The 20,995-nt window shown below is 46.3% G+C and overlaps 1 protein-coding gene across 4 annotated transcripts in view; it reads right to left on the minus strand.

The window, feature by feature from the left end:
• STRBP (spermatid perinuclear RNA binding protein) overlaps positions 1–20,995 on the minus strand; it is a 192,335-nt gene that overhangs the window by 47,581 nt on the left and 123,759 nt on the right. For all 4 annotated transcript variants that reach the window (XM_075324113.1, XM_075324110.1, XM_075324111.1 and 1 more), the window contains exon 6: positions 11,385–11,529. In XM_075324113.1, coding sequence (XP_075180228.1) covers positions 11,385–11,529 — 145 coding nt within the window. The remainder of the gene's footprint in view (positions 1–11,384; positions 11,530–20,995) is intronic.

Here is a 20,995-nt window from a genome sequence, read left to right on the forward strand (position 1 = left end):
TATCAAAACTACACCAAGCAGCCCAGTAAGTGACATCACCGGAATCAGGGTCTCTGCCCAGACATCATGCTGCTCTCAGATGGAGTAACAAAACCCTGCTGACCGATTCCCTTTAAATGTAGAAAAAAAACATGTGCTTTATGTTCACATTTAGAAATACGGACATGCACCACAATCCATCACAGTAAAAAGAGAAAAATCTGCCAAAAATGGCTTCGGTAATTGATTTTTGTTTATTCTTAGCATTGCTTCTATGGGAAAATATTCTCAGTACATAAGAAAAAAATAAAAATAAAATTCATTACCTCGTTTAACCCTGTGATAAAATATCACAGAAGTAAAACCATAAAAAATATTATAATATATATATATTATATATATATATATATATATATATATATATATACATAAAAATAAAAAAATAAATAAAAAAATAAGTAAAAAATAAAAATAATAGTAATAATAACATAATAAAATAATAATAATGATAATTAGATAAAAATAATAATAACCTAATAATAATAATAAAAATAATAAAAATAATACAATAATAATACTAATAACCAATAATAATGGTAATAATAAAAATAATAATAGTAATACTAAAAATAATAATACAAGTAATAATACAAATAATAATAAAAAATAAATGTGTAACCTAGTTTTGGGCTGGAGATGCACATAGAGCACGGATCTGGCAGGAGGAGGACTAGTAATTATTCTGCGCCGGTGCCTTTTCTCCATTCTTCAACATCCTTTGCTCCAAAATCTCCCAGGGGAGGCCCCTTCAATGCATTAGATTGGGATTTTGACATGTTAAATGGATACCAGTCATTCTCGGATCCTCGGCTCTAGGACTCTACGTCAATAGAGGGATGCATTGCTGACATTTTATTTTTACATTTATTTTATAATATTTTACTGATCTAAAAACATAAATCCATAATCCTAAATTAAGTTTTGCAAAATCCGAGGTGACGGCAGGTATAGGGCTGATGTATGAATGTGGCACGTGCATAAGCACGGATAGATACATGTGCCTCCGATGTGCGCAGGCAGAAGAGGAGAAGATGTGGATTTGATGCCTTTATTTTGGGGAAATGTCAGATTGTTTAATCTTCGGAGCCTTGATTAGTGGCGGCTGCGAATTCCGATATTCTCCCTCGTTAATGAAGCTCACAGGTTGATAGCGAAGACATCAAAATGAAATCCTGCCTTCTAAAAATGATCAAACGCTATAGACTCCATCCATTAATATTGCATTGTTTGGAAAGCCAAAAATCCCCACTGCTAAACGTGTGCTATGACGGGAGGGGGGCGCCGGATGCTAAATGTTTGGCCCCAGCGTCAGAAGTGCTACAGACATATTTTCCGCCCTGACGAACTCCACAGCAGATGTTTGCATTGCATTGTTTCTTGCTAACATGCTCAGAACGTCAGCGCTCAGATTAGAGGCTCCCGACCCCTTAAGGGGGGATACTGGCACTGGTTTAAAGGTGCAGTCCAATGAATAAAGCAAGACAGGGGCACAGTTCATTAGCGGCAATACCAGATGTACTTGGGAGTGAAATGCTATGTGGGTGCAATAATTAAGACGTGACCGCCACCGAGTTCAGACAACGGTGGATTCTGGCAAACCTTATAGGACCTTATAGACATTAATGGGATCATTTAGGAGGGATCTAGGCTAATGGTGCTGTAGACTGTCCTGTTGCCACTAATGGGATCTATAAGGAAGGATCTAGGCTAATGGTGCCTTAGACTGTGCTCTTGCCATTAATGGGATCAATTAGGAGAGATCTAGGCTAATGATGCCATGGACTGTGCTCTTGTCAATAATGGGATCAATTAGGAGAGATCTAGGCTAATGGCGCCGTAGACTGTGCTCTTGTCAATAATGGGATCAATTAGGAGAGATCTAGGCTAATGGCGCCGTAGACTGTGCTCTTGCCATTAATGGGATCTATTCGGAGGGATGAAGGGTAATGGCGCCGTAGACTGTGCTCTTGCCATTAATGGGATCTATTACCGGGGGGATCTAGGCTAATGGTACTGTAGACTGTGCTCCTGCCATTAATAGGATCTAGGCTAATGGTACCATAGACTATCCTCTCAAACATATCAGAAAGCCTAGATAATACTGAAGTGAACATATAACACCAAAGACCATGTTCACTTCAGTATCAATGGCGCCAATCCATTAAATTTAATGTGAAGTGTTTAAAAGAGCACTATTGTATTCCTAAAAAGCTACAAAGCATGCTGGAACCTTGAAGGACCCCATTATCAGTCAGTGCTGTCTGGCAAGTGTCGTTATTTCATGTGATGCACTGTGCACTGCATTGGGATTGCTATTAAAAGTGAAGGGCAAAATGGAGAATGAATACAGCGTAATGTGTGGGAATCCTGATGCATGAAGGCTTTGGCCTATGTAATATATACACACACTAAGGCGGAGTTCAGATGTCTGGCTTTCACAGTCAGAATACAGACCGCAACGCCCGGACTGAACTAACCACCTATGAGACAGTAATGGTCAGGAGATGTGTGGTTGGTCCAGCATTATGTTCCACACATGTACTGTGCAACATGGATGTCTGAATCCAGCTTTAAGCACCCCATATACATTAGATGTTGGTTGAGCGATCCTGGGAATGGGAGAGATGGCCAAGATTGCTGAATGATTGGCAGATTATTGGTCGACAGTCAACTAATGTGTATAGTGAGCTACTTATAGGCTTGGAACAAAATAAGTCCTAGGGAAAATGATGGTATCCAGATCTCAGTGTGAATCGGGCCATACACATCAGATAGCTGTTGGCTGAAAATTTGGTCAGCAGACAGTTATTGCTCCAAACTTTCCTATAGACAGAGTGTTTGGCTCGGCGGTTTCAACAAGTGGAGTGGAGCCATGGCGGACACTTTCTTCTAGAAAACAAAACAAAAAGGGATCGGCTGCCTCCTTGTAAACAAAAAGGATCGGCCGCCTCCTCGTAAACAAAAAGGGTCCGCCACCTCCTCGTAAACAAAAAGTGATCGGCCGCCTCCTCGTAAACAAAAAGGATCGGCCTCCTTCTCGTAAACAAAAAGGATCGGCCTCCTTCTCGTAAACAAAAAGGATCGGCCGCCGTCTGGTAAACAAAAAGGATCGGCCTCCGTCTGGTAAACAAAAAGGATCGGCCTCCGTCTGGTAAACAAAAAGGATCGGCCTCCGTCTGGTAAACAAAAAGGATCGGCCTCCGTCTGGTAAACAAAAAGGATCGGCCTCCGTCTGGTAAACAAAAAGGATCGGCCTCCGTCTGGTAAACAAAAAGGATCGGCCTCCGTCTGGTAAACAAAAAGGATCGGCCTCCGTCTGGTAAACAAAAAGGATCGGCCTCCTTCTCGTAAACAAAAAGGATCGGCCTCCTTCTCGTAAACAAAAAGGATCGGCCTCCTTCTCGTAAACAAAAAGGATCGGCCTCCTTCTCGTAAACAAAATTGATCGGCCTCCTTCTCGTAAACAAAAAGGATCGGCCTCCTCGTAAACAAAAAGGATCGGCCTCCTTCTCGTAAACAAAAAGGATCGTCCTCCGAAAATCTATCTACTCAATGCTTCTCTCTTCAAACATCATCTATCGAGGGGCAGTCAGGAGGCTCCTTACTCATCAGATGCTCCTGCCCAAATCGACATGTGCCTAAACGTTTATCAAACATGATTGGGGGGCTTGGGATAGCGCTGCGGACTTTAAGGATTCACGTTCGGTGGTACAATGCTTGGAATGGAAAATGGCATCATTCCTATCTTGATGTATAGGGGACTTGATGTATAGGTGCAAAAACAGCTATTAATGCATGTCAATCAAATATATGAGGAGCGATGGGTGGACCGGCTGGTCCTGTGTGAGGCTGAAGGACTGCACCTTTAAACTGGGGGTCCCAGGCGTAGCTTGCGAAGCACATGGATTTAGCCATTTCATGTCAATGTGAACATCTGCTCCAAGTTCACATACAAATTGGAAAGAAACTACAGTAAATGAGTGGTTATGAAGAACTGAAATCACAGACTGAAAGGCTGCAAAAATGGCTGCGAATATCCAGAAGTCCTCACTTTTTGGGCTGTGAGGCTGGTTACAGGTACAATTGGTTTTTGACGATCTAGACGGGCAACTGGGAGCTGCAGAGCCGGCATATGCCGCTAATCCATCTAATAGATTTCCAGGGCTCGGGCTGCAGATTGCAGGTGTGAAAATACGGGATTAGCCTAGATAGCAGACATGTCAGAGAAGCGGCAAGAACATGGGCATCGGGGCAACGTGCGTGCGTCTGTGACTCTCTAGCCTCGAAGGATCTGCAAAATAATGAGCAAACCATTTGCATATGTTCCCTTCTTCCTAAATGGCAGTGGCCGGGCAGATAACACATTAATTAGTGCTCATTATGAATTACCGCTGTGATCTCCGGGCAGGCTGTGCATGCTATAGCTAAGCCTTCGTGTGCGCAAAATGTTAATTTCAAGCATTTAAAGATCATTTAACACCCATTAGGAAAGCCTATTACATGTGCCGGGGATCTGGAAAGGAATGACAATTCTGTGTGCCCCTCTGTCTATGCCGGGGCGCGCAGGATGAATGGTAACCTATGCAATATCGGGATGTTTTAATGCGCTAGAAAGCGTCAGCTTCTTCAACGGGTGGGTCTGCAGTCTTATAGATGTTTAAGACGGCGTTCTTGGCTCCCGGGTTACGCTGCTGCCTCCATTACGGCCCTTGTGGTGCCGCACAATAGCCGGCTGCTGCTCTGCCTCCCAGTGCACAGTGGGACATCAATTATCGGACGTAATTCATTTATTGCCCTCTAGCGCAGCATTTTTGTGCAGCCAGTCAGCAACCTGTGCGCAGAATCCTATCCAGAGTACAGATGAAAGGATCATGGGGTGAGGGCAAGAAGAAAACAGACTCGCATATCAGACTGTCTTGTACATTAACATCATTAGAATGAAGTGTCTTCATGCTCTGCTAGGAAGCTAGGCCCAGACTTGTTCTTTCAATTTTTTTTTTTTGTTGGGGATTATCAGCTCTTATGATCAGGGACCAGGTGCACATAGCCTGAATGTGGTAAAGCAGAGTATAATGGTCAAAACCCCCCAAAAACTATAAATAACGCTACTTTATTTTATTATTTTTTTTAAACGCTCCAAAATTCCCTGTATTAATTTGAGACTATTCTGACTTCCTCTCACCACCACTAGAGGGAGCTCCCCCTACATTATTTTATGAGACTATTCTGGCTTCCTCTCACCACCACTAGGGGGAGCTCCCCCTACATTAATTTATGAGACTATTCTGGCTTCCTCTCACCACCACTAGAGGGAGCTCCCCCTACATTATTTTATGAGACTATTCTGACTTCCTCTCCCCACCACTAGAGGGAGCTCCCCCTACATTAATTTATGAGACTATTCTGACTTCCTCTCACCACCTCTAGAGGGAGCTCCCCCTACATTAATTTATGACACTATTCTTACTTTCTCTCACCACCACTAGCGAGAGCTCCCCCTAGATTAATTTATGAGACTACTGTGACTTCCTCTCACCACCACTAGAGGGAGCTCCCCCTACATTCATTTATGAGACTATTCTGGCTTCCTCTCACCACCACTAGAGGGAGCTCCCCCTACATTCATTTATGAGACTATTCTGGCTTCCTCTCCCCACCACTAGAGGGAGCTCCCCCTACATTATTTTATGAGACTATTCTGACTTCCTCTCACCACCACTAGAGGGAGCTCCCCCTACATTATTTTATGAGACTATTCTGGCTTCCTCTCACCACCACTAGACGGAGCTCCCCTACATTAATTTATGAGACTATTCTGGCTTCCTCTCCCCACCACTAGAGGGAGCTCCCCCTACATTATTTTATGAGACTATTCTGGCTTCCTCTCACCACCACTAGAGGAACTCCCCCTACATTATTTTATGAGACTATTCTGGCTTCCTCTCACCACCACTAGACGGAGCTCCCCTACATTAATTTATGAGACTATTCTGGCTTCCTCTCACCACCACTAGAGGGAGCTCCCCCTACATTATTTTATGAGACTATTCTGACTTCCTCTCACCACCACTAGAGGGAGCTCCCCCTACATTATTTTATGAGACTATTCTGGCTTCCTCTCACCACCACTAGACGGAGCTCCCCTACATTAATTTATGAGACTATTCTGACTTCCTCTCTTCAAGACTAGAGGGAGCTCCCCCTACATTAATTTATGAGATTATTCTGACTTCCTCTCACCACCACTAGAGGGAGCTCCCCCTACATTCATTTATGAGACTATTCTGGCTTCCTCTCACCACCACTAGAGGGAGCTCCCCTACATTATTTTATGAGACTATTCTGGCTTCCTCTCACCACCACTAGAGGGAGCTCCCCCTACATTATTTTATGAGACTATTCTGGCTTCCTCTCACCACCACTAGGGGGAGCTCCCCCTACATTAATTTATGAGACTATTCTGGCTTCCTCTCATCACCACTAGAGGGAGCTCCCCCTACATTATTTTATGAGACTATTCTGACTTCCTCTCCCCACCACTAGAGGGAGCTCCCCCTACATTAATTTATGAGACTATTCTGACTTCCTCTCACCACCTCTAGAGGGAGCTCTCCTACATTGATTTATGACACTATTCTTACTTTCTCTCACCACCTCTAGAGAGAGCTCCCCCTAGATTAATTTATGAGACTACTGTGACTTCCTCTCACCACCACTAGAGGGAGCTCCCCCTACATTAATTTATGAGATTATTCTGACTTCCTCTCACCACCACTAGAGGGAGCTCCCCCTACATTTATGAGATTATTCTGACTTCCTCTCACCACCACTAGAGGGAGCTCCCCATCTGTACAGTTCCATGTAAAAACTATATGTGGTGAGCTCCCTCTAGTGGTGGTGGCAGATAGGTGGTTTATTATGTTTTATAGAAGTAGAGCTCCAACCAGAGGTGTAACTACAATAGGTAGAGCCTAGAGGGCCCTAAAAGTGCTGTTGGCCCATATGAAAAGACCAATGCTATTCAAGATTTGCAATAATTGGGGGCCTCGTTGGAGTTTTTGCATTGGGGCCCATGAGCTTCAAATTACGAAACTGGCTCCAACAATGGATAATTCCCATAAATTGGGGAAGTTTACACTGTCTTTTTACTGAGTTCGTGAAGCAGGAACTGAGTGAAAACGCTCCAAAATCATCCACAAAAATGCAAAGCTAATCAAAAATGTCAGTGTTTGTTCACTTTTTTTCTCCAAAAACGCGGTAAAAAGACTAATGTGAACATACCCAAATGCCACTTTCATACTGAAAAGTTTTTGGGAGCAGAAACGCTCTAAAATCCCCTCAAAAAATCAAAACTCTTCAAAAACTTGAGAGCCTCTGCTCCATCTCAACAACAAAAACTCAATGTGAACCAAACCTATGGCTATGTTCACATAAAGCGTTTTTGCAGCATTAATTTCTGCTGCCAAAACCTACTCTTTCAGCAGTAAAAATACCTCGTTCAATCAAGTCCATGTCACTTCTTTAAAGGAAAAAAACTTTGAAAGAAACGTCTCGAAACTACACATTGTCCAATCAAAAGGCTGCAAAAACTATTCAGGGAAAAAAAAACCTCTTCTAAACCTCTAAGAGTATGGGATCTTTTCGCGATGTTTTTGGAGTGGAAACTGAGCAGAAATTCCATGTTTTTGAAGAGTTTTTTTTAAATTTTTGAGAATGATTTTGAGTATTTTCGCTGAATATTCAATTAGCTTCTGCTCTAAAAACTCCTAAAAATAATTCTATAAAAAAAGGACTAGTTCAAAATGAAGTTTCCTGAAACTGTTGCTGCTTGAAAAACTCCTGTTTTTTTAACTCCTCAAAAATAAAAATCTCAGTGTGAATATGGTCTAAGTTAAGGACCGCTGATCTTCTAGCATGGATTGGCCTGTCTAGAAGGACGACATGTCCTGCCTATCCCAGGAATAGTATCGATGACCAGTGACCGGATCCGCCAGGCCCCGCCGACTACAACAGAAGATGTGCAGGAAGGTCCCATTACATAACGGAGCGAGACACCAGCAGAATGATATAAAAATGAGGTCAGCCCATGAAGACACAAGCATCATTCTGACTGCATGAAATACACACAGGACAGGTCCACTGCACCTACGCTGCTCGGTGTTGTTAGGATATAGATTAGCAGAGTCAAAAACCATACCTCGGGAAATATTGGTCAGTTATACCCATATCGTGATGGATGCGTGAATTGAGCAGTTATATAACATAAGGGAATACAGATACCACGCCTGATGGGCCACGTCTGGAAACAATGTGTGAACTGGAGCCTACGCTTTACATCTTTGGGACATGTAACAAACTCTCGGTGGAACTTTCTTAAATTATTTCAACCCAAAAATTCTATCATCACTCATCAATCAGTGGGTCTTACGGTGCCCAGCATGAGCCAGGAGTGGCTGCTGCTCAAAGTCTATGGAGCCTTGTTCTGAGGCTCCATAGACTTTGATCCAGGTAATTGAGGAACGTTGTGGGAATCACTGAACAACATCTGACCTGGTGAACAAGGGACAGTCTATTGTTTTTATTTCTCTCTTTTTAAGTCTTTCAGGTTTCCATTTGTGGAATACATCGAAATCCCAGGACTATGACAGAGCTACATGGATTTTTTTTTTAATACAATGGTGAATTTGAAATAGTGTGATGGAGTGTGTTTTTCAAATAAAGTATTTGTGTGTGTTTAGTTTTCTTTTTATTTAATGGGCTAGTGATGGGGGTGTCTAATAGACACCTCTCCATTACTAACCCCTGGGCTTGATACCAGCAGTCAATTCACAGCTGACATAAACCCCAAAATTATTACCCCGCTCCAGAGCAATTGGGAAGAGCTGAGGCACAGGTGCATTTCTTGGATTAAACAATTCTGGGTGGCTGTGGGCCGCTATTTTTAGGCTGGGAAGGGCCCAATAACAATGGACCTTCCCAGGATGATAATACCAGCCCCCAGCTGTCTGCTTACCTTAGCTGGCTATCAAATATAGGAGGGACCCCACAAGTTTTTTTTTATTTTATTTAATAATTAAAAGCTGTGCAATAAGCTCCATAGGGTGGAATTATATCATATGTTGGGGGACTGTGCAATTATATGTCTATATATCATCTAGCTACCTATATCAATCTTTATAGCATTCATTGGCGTCCAAAAACACTAGAAAACTGCATGTGAAAAACACATGCAAAAACACACTCCTACCGAGAGGTGCAGAAATGACTCAGAAATGTCTGCACCCAAATACTCAGCGTGTGCACATACCCTAATAGTACAGTAGCTCTGACACCACTATAAGTAATCTGTGGCTCCAATGCTCGGCAGTTGGGAGTCGAGTCTTACTCTAAGGCTTCATTCACCCATTGTTGTGGTTTTCAGGAAAAAAAAATGGTGCTTGGAAGGCACATGGACCATAAAGGTTTACTGTCCATACACACATATGTTTTAAAAAAATTGGATCGATGTTTCCAGTCCATGAGTCTCCGATCTTGTCCTTTTCTGATCTATCGGGAGGATAAGGTCTACGGGGATCAGTTGAAAATGGATGGAACACGGAAGACAGATTTTGTACTTCACAGTGCCATCTGAGAATCATCCGTTTTTCTCTGATCCATTGTTAATCAACGGATCAATAAAAGTTCTGATAGTCTACCCGAAAATGGATGAGAAAAAAAACCAAAAAAAAACAGGAGGCAAAATGGGTATAAAAAGAAGACGTGTGAATGTCTCTTCAGTGACTTGTCCAGGGAGCGTGTATTCATTGAATGATGCAGAAATGTGACAATATTTTCAATTTTGAATGTATTGGAGTTTAGTGAAAATATTTTCAGAAAGCACCTTATTTTCAATAATGCAATAAAAAGACCCGGCAAGGTTATCTGCACAGTAAGCTCATTTTTCCACTCTATTTTTTTGGTAAATCAGCTGCAAACTCTGCAACAAATCAGCTGCAAACTCTGCAACAAATCAGCTGCAAACTCTGCAACAAATCAGCTGCAAACTCTGCAACAAATCAGCTGCAAACTCTGCAACAAATCAGCTGCAAACTCTGCAACAAATCAGCTGCAAACTCTGCAACAAATCAGCTGCAAACTCTGCAACAAATCAGCTGCAAACTCTGCAACACATCAGCTGCAAACTCTGCAACACATCAGCTGCAAAATCTGCAACACATCAGCTGCAAAATATGCAACAAATCAGCAGCGAAATCTGCAACAAATCAGCTGCAAAAAATCAGCAGCTAAATCTGCACTTTTAAGATGGGTGTATACTGCAGATTTCACCACAGAAATGGGAGAAGTTCACAAATCCACATAATGACATGCTATGGATTCAGATTTCAGGGTGTAAAAAGTCAGCAGTATTTAGCAGAATTTTGGTAAAATTTGATCTTAATTTCTGAAATTGAAATAAAGCTGTTTGTAAACCGTGCCTGATTTGCATTGTGTGAATGTATCTACTGTGTGTCATCAATGGTGATTTGGGACAACTATCAGCCCTGGCATTTTTGCGTAGTATCTGCATTCCCCTAGTAATGTCTGTAGCGTTAATAATCATTAATGGCCTAGAGGGTCCCACGGACCTTTCTAACTGACCAACATTTGACACTGTATAGCCGATGTTTGTGGGAAGGACAGAAAGTAGAGGGTGGGGCTAGAAAGATGGGAGGAGCGACAGGGAGTCCATCTTGCCCAGGTGGGCCGGCTGCCTCGGTTGACATGACAGAGTGTGGCCTGTTGGTCAAAGGTCTGACATAGGTCCAGTGTTGCTTGGCAAGTTTGTAGGGACAGGCTTGGGAAGTTGAAGCAAATATTACAGACCATAAAATGAAGAGGAAAGGGGGAGGAGAAGAAAAAAAAACAACAAAAAAACAAAAACAAGAGAAATAAAAAATAAAGCAATCATGACCACATTAGTACTATGTTACGTATGACTTACCCAACCTCATAGCTGCTACAAGCACATTATGAAAGGGCGGAATTCGGATTGGCAAAAGAATGAATACAAGGTTATGTGACATAGCAGGAGGGTATCGGTATAGGCTACCATTCACACTAGGGTTCAGGTGACTTTAGGGCCCAGAACCAGCACTGAGGTTGTGTAGCAGAATCTGTTCAGTACCACAAAGAAATGAAAGACTTTAAAAAGACAAAATTTACGGAACAGCGTTTACTATCCGAGAGTGATCGATACATCGCGGATCAATGAAACCAGTGACCGGGTGAGGAAGAAAAGAAAGGCAGGCAACAGCCATCTACACCCCCCGCTCCTCACAACATCCGACAGAAGAAAGCCCAAGTACCTCCACCTGCTCGCTCCTCCTCTTCTCGGAACAAGGGGGAGGTCAGGATCACTTTAAGGGCTAACTTGGGTTCCTTTGAATTATGTATGATTATCGATGCGTCCTCCATGGAGTGCTGCACCTCGTACGCCTCTTCTGTGAGTTTCTGAATAATAAGGAAGGAGGTTAAACAAGGCAAACAACATCTACTGATAGCAAAATAGACTAGAAAAATATGACAGCAGCCCTGGTGGGATGGGGGAACTGACGGGGAAACTGGCAGCTCTTCTAACATGTCCGTTTCTGATAATAAGGAATGAAATTAACCAAGGCAAACAACGTCTACTGCTAGCAGAATAGGCTATAAAAATATGACAGTAGCCCTGGTGGGATGGGGGAACTGACGGGGGACTATTCAGCTATTCTAACATGTACACTTTGGTTAATATTCCCCTGCGCTATCCACCTGGGCATTTATCCCTTCACCATTCAGCGCTTCACCACATAGTATCCTGTCTGCAATGCATCTGAAAAAGCGTTTTGTAAACCGAAACATCACTTCATTTGTTTCAGGGTTGCATTTTCCATTAAACCTATTATTCCTTGTAACTTCAGCTTGTTTCTTTAGTTAATCTTCCCAACAGAATTTTCTAAATGAACTGTGTTCCTCTATTATTCATCCTAGAAAAGTATAAAACAGCTGCAGGCTCATACTGTTGAAATGAACAGATAGAGCTCTGTTAGCATTTATTAAATGATATCTGTCAGGAGGTTTTTGCTATATATTCTGAGAGCAGCATGATGTACGGGCAGAGACCCTGATTCCAGTCATATGTCATTAACGTGCTGAAGTTTCAATAAAATCACCGTTTCATCAACAGGAGATTATCATTAAAGGATTAGTTTTCTCATGCCATGTAGTGCTCCTGCTATAACCATGCCTCTACTATAGTGTGCACATAAAGCTGACAATCAGTGGTATGGACGGGGTTGTAGAACTCCACATCCAAATAACTACTAACATCATTCCCCCGAAAATAGGCCCTAGCAGGAATTTTCACCCTTTTTGGAATATGCTTAAAATATAAGCCGTACTCCAAAAATAAGCCCTAGCTGCAATTCAATAATGAATTCTTCATGCAGCTAAAAAATAATATAGCAGGACACTTAAAGAAAGCAGACACCCCCCCAAAAAAAAGAGACAGCACCAAAAGACACCCCTTCCCATAAAAGAAAAAAAAAATTTGCATGCATTAGACCTCAAACCAGTATAGCTGAAAGTGCAGATGGTGGATGGGCTCTTCCACAGTGTTCTGCGTCACTGTCCAAACCCTCGCCATTCCGCTCACAAACAGATCGAATCCAGGATCGACCGCTGTGGATTGCAGGAGAACCTGGGAGTGACCACTGTGGAACAACGGAGGACCTGGGAGAGACCGCTGTGGAACAACGGAGGACCTGGGAGAGACCACTGTGGAACAACGGAGGACCTGGGAGAGACCGCTGTGGATCGCAGGAGAACCTGGGAGCGACCACTGTGGATCACAGAAGAACTTGGGAGCGACTGCTGTGGAACACAGGAGGATCTGGGAGTGATCGTTGTGGAACGCAGGAGGACGTGGGAACGACCGCTGTGGAATGCAGGAGGATCTGGGAACGACCGCTGTGAAAAGCAGGAGGACATGAGAGTGACCATTGTGGAATGTAGGAGGACCTACGAGCGACCACTGTGGAATACAGGAGAACCTGTGAGCAATTGCTGTGGAACGCAGGAGGACCAGGGAAAGACCGCTGTTGAACGTAGGAGATCCTGTGAGCGACTGCTGTGGAATACAGGAGGACCTGAGAGCGACTGCTGTGGAATACAGGAAATCCTGAGAGCAACTGCTGTGGAATACAGGAAATCCTGAGAGCAACTGTTGTGGAATGCAGAAGGATCTGGGAGCAACTTCTGTGGAACGCAGGAGGACCTGGGAGCAACTTCTGTGGAACGCAGGAGGACCTGGGAGCGACCGCTGTCGAACGCAGGAGGACCTGGCGCAACCGCTGTGGAACACAGGAGGATTGAGAGTGACCGCTGTGGAATGCAGGAGGACCTGGGAACGACCGCTGTAAAATGCAGGAGGACATGAGAGTGACCATTGTGGAATGTAGGAGGACCTTGGAGCGACCACTGTGGAATGCAGGAAGACCTATGAGCAATTGCTGTGGAAAGCAGGAGGACCCGGGAAAGACCGCTGTGGAACGTAAGAGATCCTGTGAGCGACTGCTGTGGAATACAGGAGGACCTGAGAGTGACTGCTGTGGAATACAGGAAATCCTGAGAGCAACTGTTGTGGAATGCAGAAGGACCTGGGAGCGACCTCTGTGGAACGCAGGAGGACCTGGGAGCGACCGCTGTAGAATGCAGGAGGATCTGGGAGCGACCGCTGTGGAACGCAGGAGGATCTGGGAGCGACTGCTGTGGAACGCAGGAGGATCTGGGAGCGACCGCTGTGGAATGCAGGAGGACCTGGGAGCGACTGCTGTGGAATGCAGGAGGACCTGGGAGCGACTGCTGTGGAATGCAGGAGGACCTGGGAGCGACTGCTGTCGAACGCAGGAGGATCTGGGAGCGACTACTGTGGAATGCAGGAGGATCTGGGAGCGACTGCTGTGGAATGCAGGAGGATCTGGGAGCGACTGCTGTGGAATGCAGGAGGATCTGGGAGCGACTGCTGTGGAATGCAGGAGGATCTGGGAGCCACTGCTGTGGAATGCAGGAAGACCTGGGAGCGACCTCTGTGGAATGCAGGAGGATCTGGGAGCAACCGCTGTGGAATGCAGGAAGACCTGGGAGCGACCTCTGTGGAATGCAGGAAGATCTGGGAGCGACCGCTGTGGAATGCAGGAAGACCTGGGAGCGACCTCTGTGGAACGCAGGAGGACCTGGGAGCGACTCAGATGACTGGAGTCTGATAAGTACGATTCTCCTGGGGGATTGCCTTCTCTTGGGGTAAATGTTCCCTTAAGCCATGTCCTCCCCCCCAAAAAAATAAATAAGCCCTAGTGCATTTTTTGGATAAAAAAAAAATAAGGCCCTGCGAGCACGCTGTGGTTTTTGATGCGGTTTTGCTGCATGAATTGCTGCAGAAAATGTTCATAACCTTGCTGCAGTCCTTCCCCAGCAAAACCTATGGTAGAAAAAAAAAATGGTGTGCACATACTGCGTTTTTTTTGCCCTACAGGTTTTACTGCAGAATTTCTGCAGCACAAAGAATGTGCATGTCAATTCTTTTCTGTAGGTACCTGCCGCAGGTGAGGTTTTACCGCGGTTTTTGCCGCAGATGCGGTATTCTGCCAGAGGGTGCGGATTTTTCTCAAGAAAAGTCGATTTTCTAGTGTGCACATAGCCTAAGACTGTTTCATTTTTGGGGAAACACGTAGATCTGCAGCAGAGAAATCAGTGATTTTATCCCAATGACTGCAAACAGGTCAGTAAGTGACAACGCTGGAATCAGGGTCTCTGTCTGTACATCATGCTGCTCTCAGATAACAGCAAAAACCTGCTGAAAGATTCCCTTTAATTCTGTATTGTGTGACCTCTTTGCTTTGTATCTGTAATCCTCCGTATTGTGATGATGTAAATATTTGGTCGCTGTTTTTCCCCAATTAAAACCGTTCCAATTTCTAAATTTTGATAATTCCGCTGAAAACTGAAATCTGCAACAGATGTTCCCAATCTTTTTGTTAATGCATTTTTTTTTTGTTTTACCTACAAACTATGTAAAGATACAAACTATGTAGAGATCAAGCTCACTGACAGGAGGAATGGGAATGCCGGTTTTCAATTTCTCCATCTGTTCCCAGGAGGAAAAACAGAGCAACGGCGCAATTTAGAACAAAGGGGATTGCAATTATTATTAGGGGCAGGAATTTTTGTTTTTTTATTAAAGGGTACAACCCCTTTAACGCCTTCATCCCCGGGCAATTTTTAGTTTTTCATTTTCTCTTCCCCTTCTTCCAGGAGCCATAACAATTCAAAGTGTGGTGAAATTGCTAAAAAAAAGTGCTACTGCAAAATTGCTTTTTTTATTTACCATATTCACTATATGGTAAATCTGGCCTGGCATTATGATTCATGAGGTCAGTATGAGTTCATAGATATCAAACATGTATAATAGCTTTACTTTTATCTAAGTGGTGAAAAAAAATTCAAGTTTGTAAAAAATAAAGAAGGGAATTTTGTTACTTACCGTAAATTCCTTTTCTTCTAGCTCCAATTGGGAGACCCAGACGATTGGGTGTATAGCTACTGCCTCCGGAGGCCACACAAAGCATTACACTAAAAAGTGTAAGGCCCCTCCCCTTCTGGCTATACACCCCCCGTGGGATCACGGGCTGCTCAGTTTTAGTGCTAAAGCAAGAAGGAGGAAAGCCAAGAACTGGTTTAAACAAATTCAATCCGAAGTAACATCGGAGAACTGAAACCGTTCAACATGAACAACATGTGTACCCGAAAAAACCAAAAATCCCGAAGGAAACAGGGCGGGTGCTGGGTCTCCCAATTGGAGCTAGAAGAAAAGGAATTTACGGTAAGTAACAAAATTCCCTTCTTCTTCGGCGCTCCATTGGGAGACCCAGACGATTGGGACGTCCAAAAGCAGTCCCTGGGTGGGTAAATTAATACCTCAAGTTAGAGCTGCAAAACAGCCCTCCCTTACGAGGAGGAAACCGCCGCCTGCAGGACTCTTCTACCTAGGCTGGCGTCCACCGAAGCGTAGGTATGCACCTGATAATGTTTGGTGAAAGTGTGCAGACTCGACCAGGTAGCTGCCTGGCACACCTGTTGAGCCGTAGCCTGGTGTCGTAATGCCCAGGACGCACCCACGGCTCTGGTAGAATGGGCCTTCAGCCCTGATGGAACCGGAAGCCCAGCAGAACGGTAGGCTTCAAGAATTGGTTCCTTGATCCATCGAGCCAGGGTGGATTTGGAAGCCTGCGATCCTTTGCGCTTACCAGCGACAAGGACAAAGAGTGCATCCGAGCGGCGCAGGGGCGCCGTGCGGGAAATGTAGATTCTGAGTGCTCTCACCAGATCCAACAAATGCAAATCCTTTTCATACCGATGAACTGGATGAGGACAAAAGGAAGGTAAGGAGATATCCTGATTGAGATGAAAAGAGGATACCACCTTAGGGAGAAACTCCTGAATCGGGCGCAGCACTACCTTGTCCTGGTGAAAAACCAGGAAGGGAGCTTTGGATGACAGCGCTGCTAGCTCGGATACCCTCCGAAGAGACGTGACCGCTACCAGAAAGGCCACTTTCTGTGAGAGTCGAGAAAGTGAAACATCCTTCAGAGGCTCGAAGGGCGGCTTCTGGAGAGCAACTAGTACCCTGTTCAGATCCCATGGATCTAACGGCCGTTTGTACGGAGGGACGATGTGACAAACCCCCTGCAGGAACGTGCGTACCTGAGGAAGTCGTGCTAGACGCTTTTGAAAAAATACCGATAGCGCTGAGACTTGCCCTTTAAGGGAGCCGAGCGATAAGCCTTTTTCCAAACCAGATTGCAGGAAGGAAAGAAAAGTAGGCAATGCAAATGGCCAGGGGGACACTCCCTGTGCCGAGCACCAGGATAAGAAAATCTTCCACGTTCTGTGGTAGATCTTAGCAGACGTGGGCTTCCTAGCCTGTCTCATGGTGGCCACGACCCCTTGAGATAATCCTGAAGATGCTAGTATCCAGGACTCAATGGCCACACAGTCAGGTTCAGGGCCGTAGAATTCAGATGGAAAAAACGGCCCTTGTGACAGTAAGTCTGGCCGGTCTGGTAGCGCCCACGGTTGGCCGACCGTGAGATGCCACAGATCCGGATACCACGACCTCCTCGGCCAGTCTGGGGCGACGAGCAAGACGCGGCGGCAATCGGACCTGATCTTGCGTAGCACTCTGGGCAAGAGTGCCAGAGGGGGAAACACATAGGGCAGCTGGAACTGCGACCAATCTTGCACTAAGGCGTCTGCCGCCAGAGCTCTGTGATCGCGAGACCGTGCCATGAACGTTGGGACCTTGTTGTTGTGCCGGGACGCCATTAGGTCGACGTCCGGCCTTCCCCAGCGGCGACAGATTTCCTGAAACACGTCCGGGTGAAGGGACCATTCCCCTGCGTCCATACCCTGGCGACTGAGGAAGTCTGCTTCCCAGTTTTCTACGCCGGGGATGTGAACTGCGGATATGGTGGAGGCCGTGGCTTCCACCCACAGCAGAATCCGCCGGACTTCCTGGAAGGCTTGCCGACTGCGTGTCCCGCCTTGGTGGTTGATGTATGCCACCGCTGTGGAGTTGTCCGACTGAATTCGGATCTGCTTCCCTTCCAGCCACTGCTGGAAGGCTTGTAGGGCAAGATACACTGCCCTGATTTCCAGAACATTGATCTGAAGGGTGGACTCCTGCTGAGTCCACGTACCCTGAGCCCTGTGGTGGAGAAAAACTGCTCCCCACCCTGACAGACTCGCGTCTGTCGTGACCACCGCCCAGGATGGGGGTAGGAAGGACCTTCCTTGTGATAATGAGGTGGGAAGAAGCCACCATTGAAGAGAGTCCTTGGCCGTCTGGGAAAGGGAGACTTTCCTGTCTAAGGACGTCGACTTCCCGTCCCATTGGCGGAGAATGTCCCATTGAAGTGGGCGCAGATGAAACTGCGCAAACGGGACTGCCTCCATTGCTGCCACCATCTTCCCCAGGAAGTGCATGAGGCGTCTTAAGGGGTGCGACTGGCCTTGAAGGAGAGAGTGCACCCCTGTCTGTAGTGAACGCTGCTTGTCCATCGGAAGCTTCACTATCGCTGAGAGAGTATGAAACTCCATGCCAAGATATGTTAGTGATTGGGTCGGTGACAGATTTGACTTTGAAAAGTTGATGATCCACCCGAAAGTCTGGAGAGTCTCCAGCGCAACGTTCAGGCTGTGTTGGCATGCCTCTTGAGAGGGTGCCTTGACAAGTAGATCGTCCAAGTAAGGGATCACCGAGTGTCCCTGAGAGTGCAAGACTGCTACCACTGCTGCCATGACCTTGGTGAAAACCCGTGGGGCTGTCGCCAGACCAAATGGCAGGGCTACGAACTGAAGGTGTTCGTCTCCTATAACGAAGCGTAGAAAACGCTGGTGCTCTGGAGCAATCGGCACGTGGAGATAAGCATCTTTGATGTCTATTGATGCTAGGAAATCTCCTTGAGACATCGAGGCAATGACGGAGCGGAGAGATTCCATCCGGAACCGCCTGGTTTTCACGTGCTTGTTGAGCAGTTTTAGGTCCAGAACAGGACGGAAAGAGCCGTCCTTTTTTGGCACCACAAACAGATTGGAGTAAAAACCTTGACCTCGTTCCTGAAGAGGAACAGGGATCACCACTCTTTCTGCCTTTAGAGAGCACACCGCCTGTAGAAGAGCATCGGCTCGGTCGGGATGTGGGGAAGTTCTGAAGAACCGAGGCGGAGGACGAGAACTGAACTCTATCCGGTACCCGTGAGACAAAATGTCTGTTACCCACCGGTCTTTGACCTGTGGCAGCCAAATGTCGCAAAAGCGGGAGAGCCTGCCACCGACCGAGGATGCGGAGAGAGGAGGCCGAAAGTCATGAGGCAGCCGGCTTGGAAGCGGTTCCTCCGGCTGCTTTCTTTGGGCGTGAGTGAGCCCGCCAGGAATCTGAGCTCCTCTGCTCCTTCTGAGTCCTTTTGGACGAGGAGAATTGGGCCCTGCCCGAGCCTCGAAAGGACCGAAACCTCGACTGTCCCCTCCACTGTTGAGGTTTGCTTGATCTGGGCTGGGGTAAGGAAGAGTCCTTACCCTTGGACTGTTTAATGATTTCAGCCAATTGCTCACCAAACAGTCTGTCCTGAGATAATGGCAAACTGGTTAAGCATTTTTTGGAAGCAGAATCTACTTTCCATTCCTTTAACCATAAGGCTCTGCGTAAAACCACAGAGTTGGCGGACGCCATTGACGTACGGCTGGTAGAGTCTAAGACCGCATTGATAGCGTAAGTCACAAACGCTGACATTTGCGAGGTCAAGGACGCCACTTGCGGCACTGATGGACGTATGACAGAGTCCACCTGCGCCAGACCAGCTGAAATAGCTTGGAGTGCCCACACGGCTGCGAATGCTGGAGCAAACGACGCGCCAATAGCTTCATAGACAGATTTCAACCAAAGGTCCATCTGTCTGTCATTGGCATCTTTAAGTGAAGCCCCATCTTCCACTGCCACTATGGATCTAGCCGCAAGCCTGGAGATTGGGGGGTCCACCTTTGGACACTGGGTCCAGCATTTGACCACGTCAGGGGGAAAGGGATAACGTGTATCCTTAAGACGTTTGGAGAAACGCTTATCTGGATAAGCATGGTGTTTCTGGACTGCTTCTCTGAAGTCAGAGTGGTCCAGAAAAGTACTCAATTTACGCTTGGGATACCTGAAATGGAATTTCTCCTGCTGTGCTGCTGCCTCCTCCGCTGGAGGAGAAATATCCAGCAGTCTATTGATGGCCGCTATAAGATCATTCACCATGGCGTCACCATCAGGGGTATCCAGGTTGAGAGCGGTCTCAGGATTAGACTCATGATCACCTAGCTCTGTCTCATCATACAGAGAATCCTCTCGCTGAGACCCTGACCAGCGTGATGACGCCGAGGGTCTCTCCCAGCGAGCTCGCTTAGGCTGCCTGGGACTGTCGTCCGAGTCAGAGCCTTCAGCCTGTGATGCCTGGGACCCCCTTGGAGCACGGATTAGTTCCAACTGAGGGGGACCGGGGAACATTGAATCAACAGTGCCCATGGTCTGAGTGACCGGCCTGGACTGCAAAGTTTCTAGAATTTTTGTCATAGTCACAGACATCTTATCAGCAAAAACTGCAAAGTCTGTCCCCGTCACCGGGGCAGGGTTCACAGGCGTCTCTGCCTGGGCCACTACTAGCATAGACTACGGCAGACGAAGTGGCACAGGGACCGAACATTGCACACAATGGGGGTCAGTGGAACCTGCCGGTAGATCAGCCCCACATGCGGTACAGGCAGCATATAAAGCCTGTGCCTTGGCACCCTTGCTTTTTGCGGATGACATGCTGTTGTCTCCTCAGAGCAATATAGGAGTATAAGCCAAGAAGCGACCGTACAGTGCAATATATAGGTACAGACAAAAGTACACAAAACAACACTGTGGCACTAGTGGGGTCAGCACCTAGGTGCTGCTTACCGCCCGCTTAACAGCGGGTGTGTGGTCGCCAGAATCCCCTGTCTGGGTCTCCCAGGGCTATGTCCGTTCTCCAGCTCAGACTGCGTGCAGGAATGGCTGCCGGCGTCCTGTGAAGAGGGGCGGGCCGTGGGCGTGCTGCAGACAAAGAGCGGGAAACTGGCGTCCCACTGTGCCCAGTGAGAGGGCTGGAGTATGTAAATAAGACTCCAGCCCTCGGCGCTGACTATTGTACAGCGTCTCTCCCCTTCCCTGACTGACAGGGGTGGGGGCGGGAACGAAACGTAACTAGGCCGCAGAAGCCGGGGACTAGATTTATAAGCGCTGCCGTCGTAAAAGCACGGTCGGCGTGAAGTCCCCGGCGCACCACAAGTCTCAGCCGCGCCGCAGTCTCCGGGGGCGGCC

Source organism: Anomaloglossus baeobatrachus, chromosome 9 (assembly GCF_048569485.1).
Source record: "Anomaloglossus baeobatrachus isolate aAnoBae1 chromosome 9, aAnoBae1.hap1, whole genome shotgun sequence".
In the NCBI taxonomy this organism is placed as follows: domain Eukaryota; kingdom Metazoa; phylum Chordata; class Amphibia; order Anura; family Aromobatidae; genus Anomaloglossus; species Anomaloglossus baeobatrachus.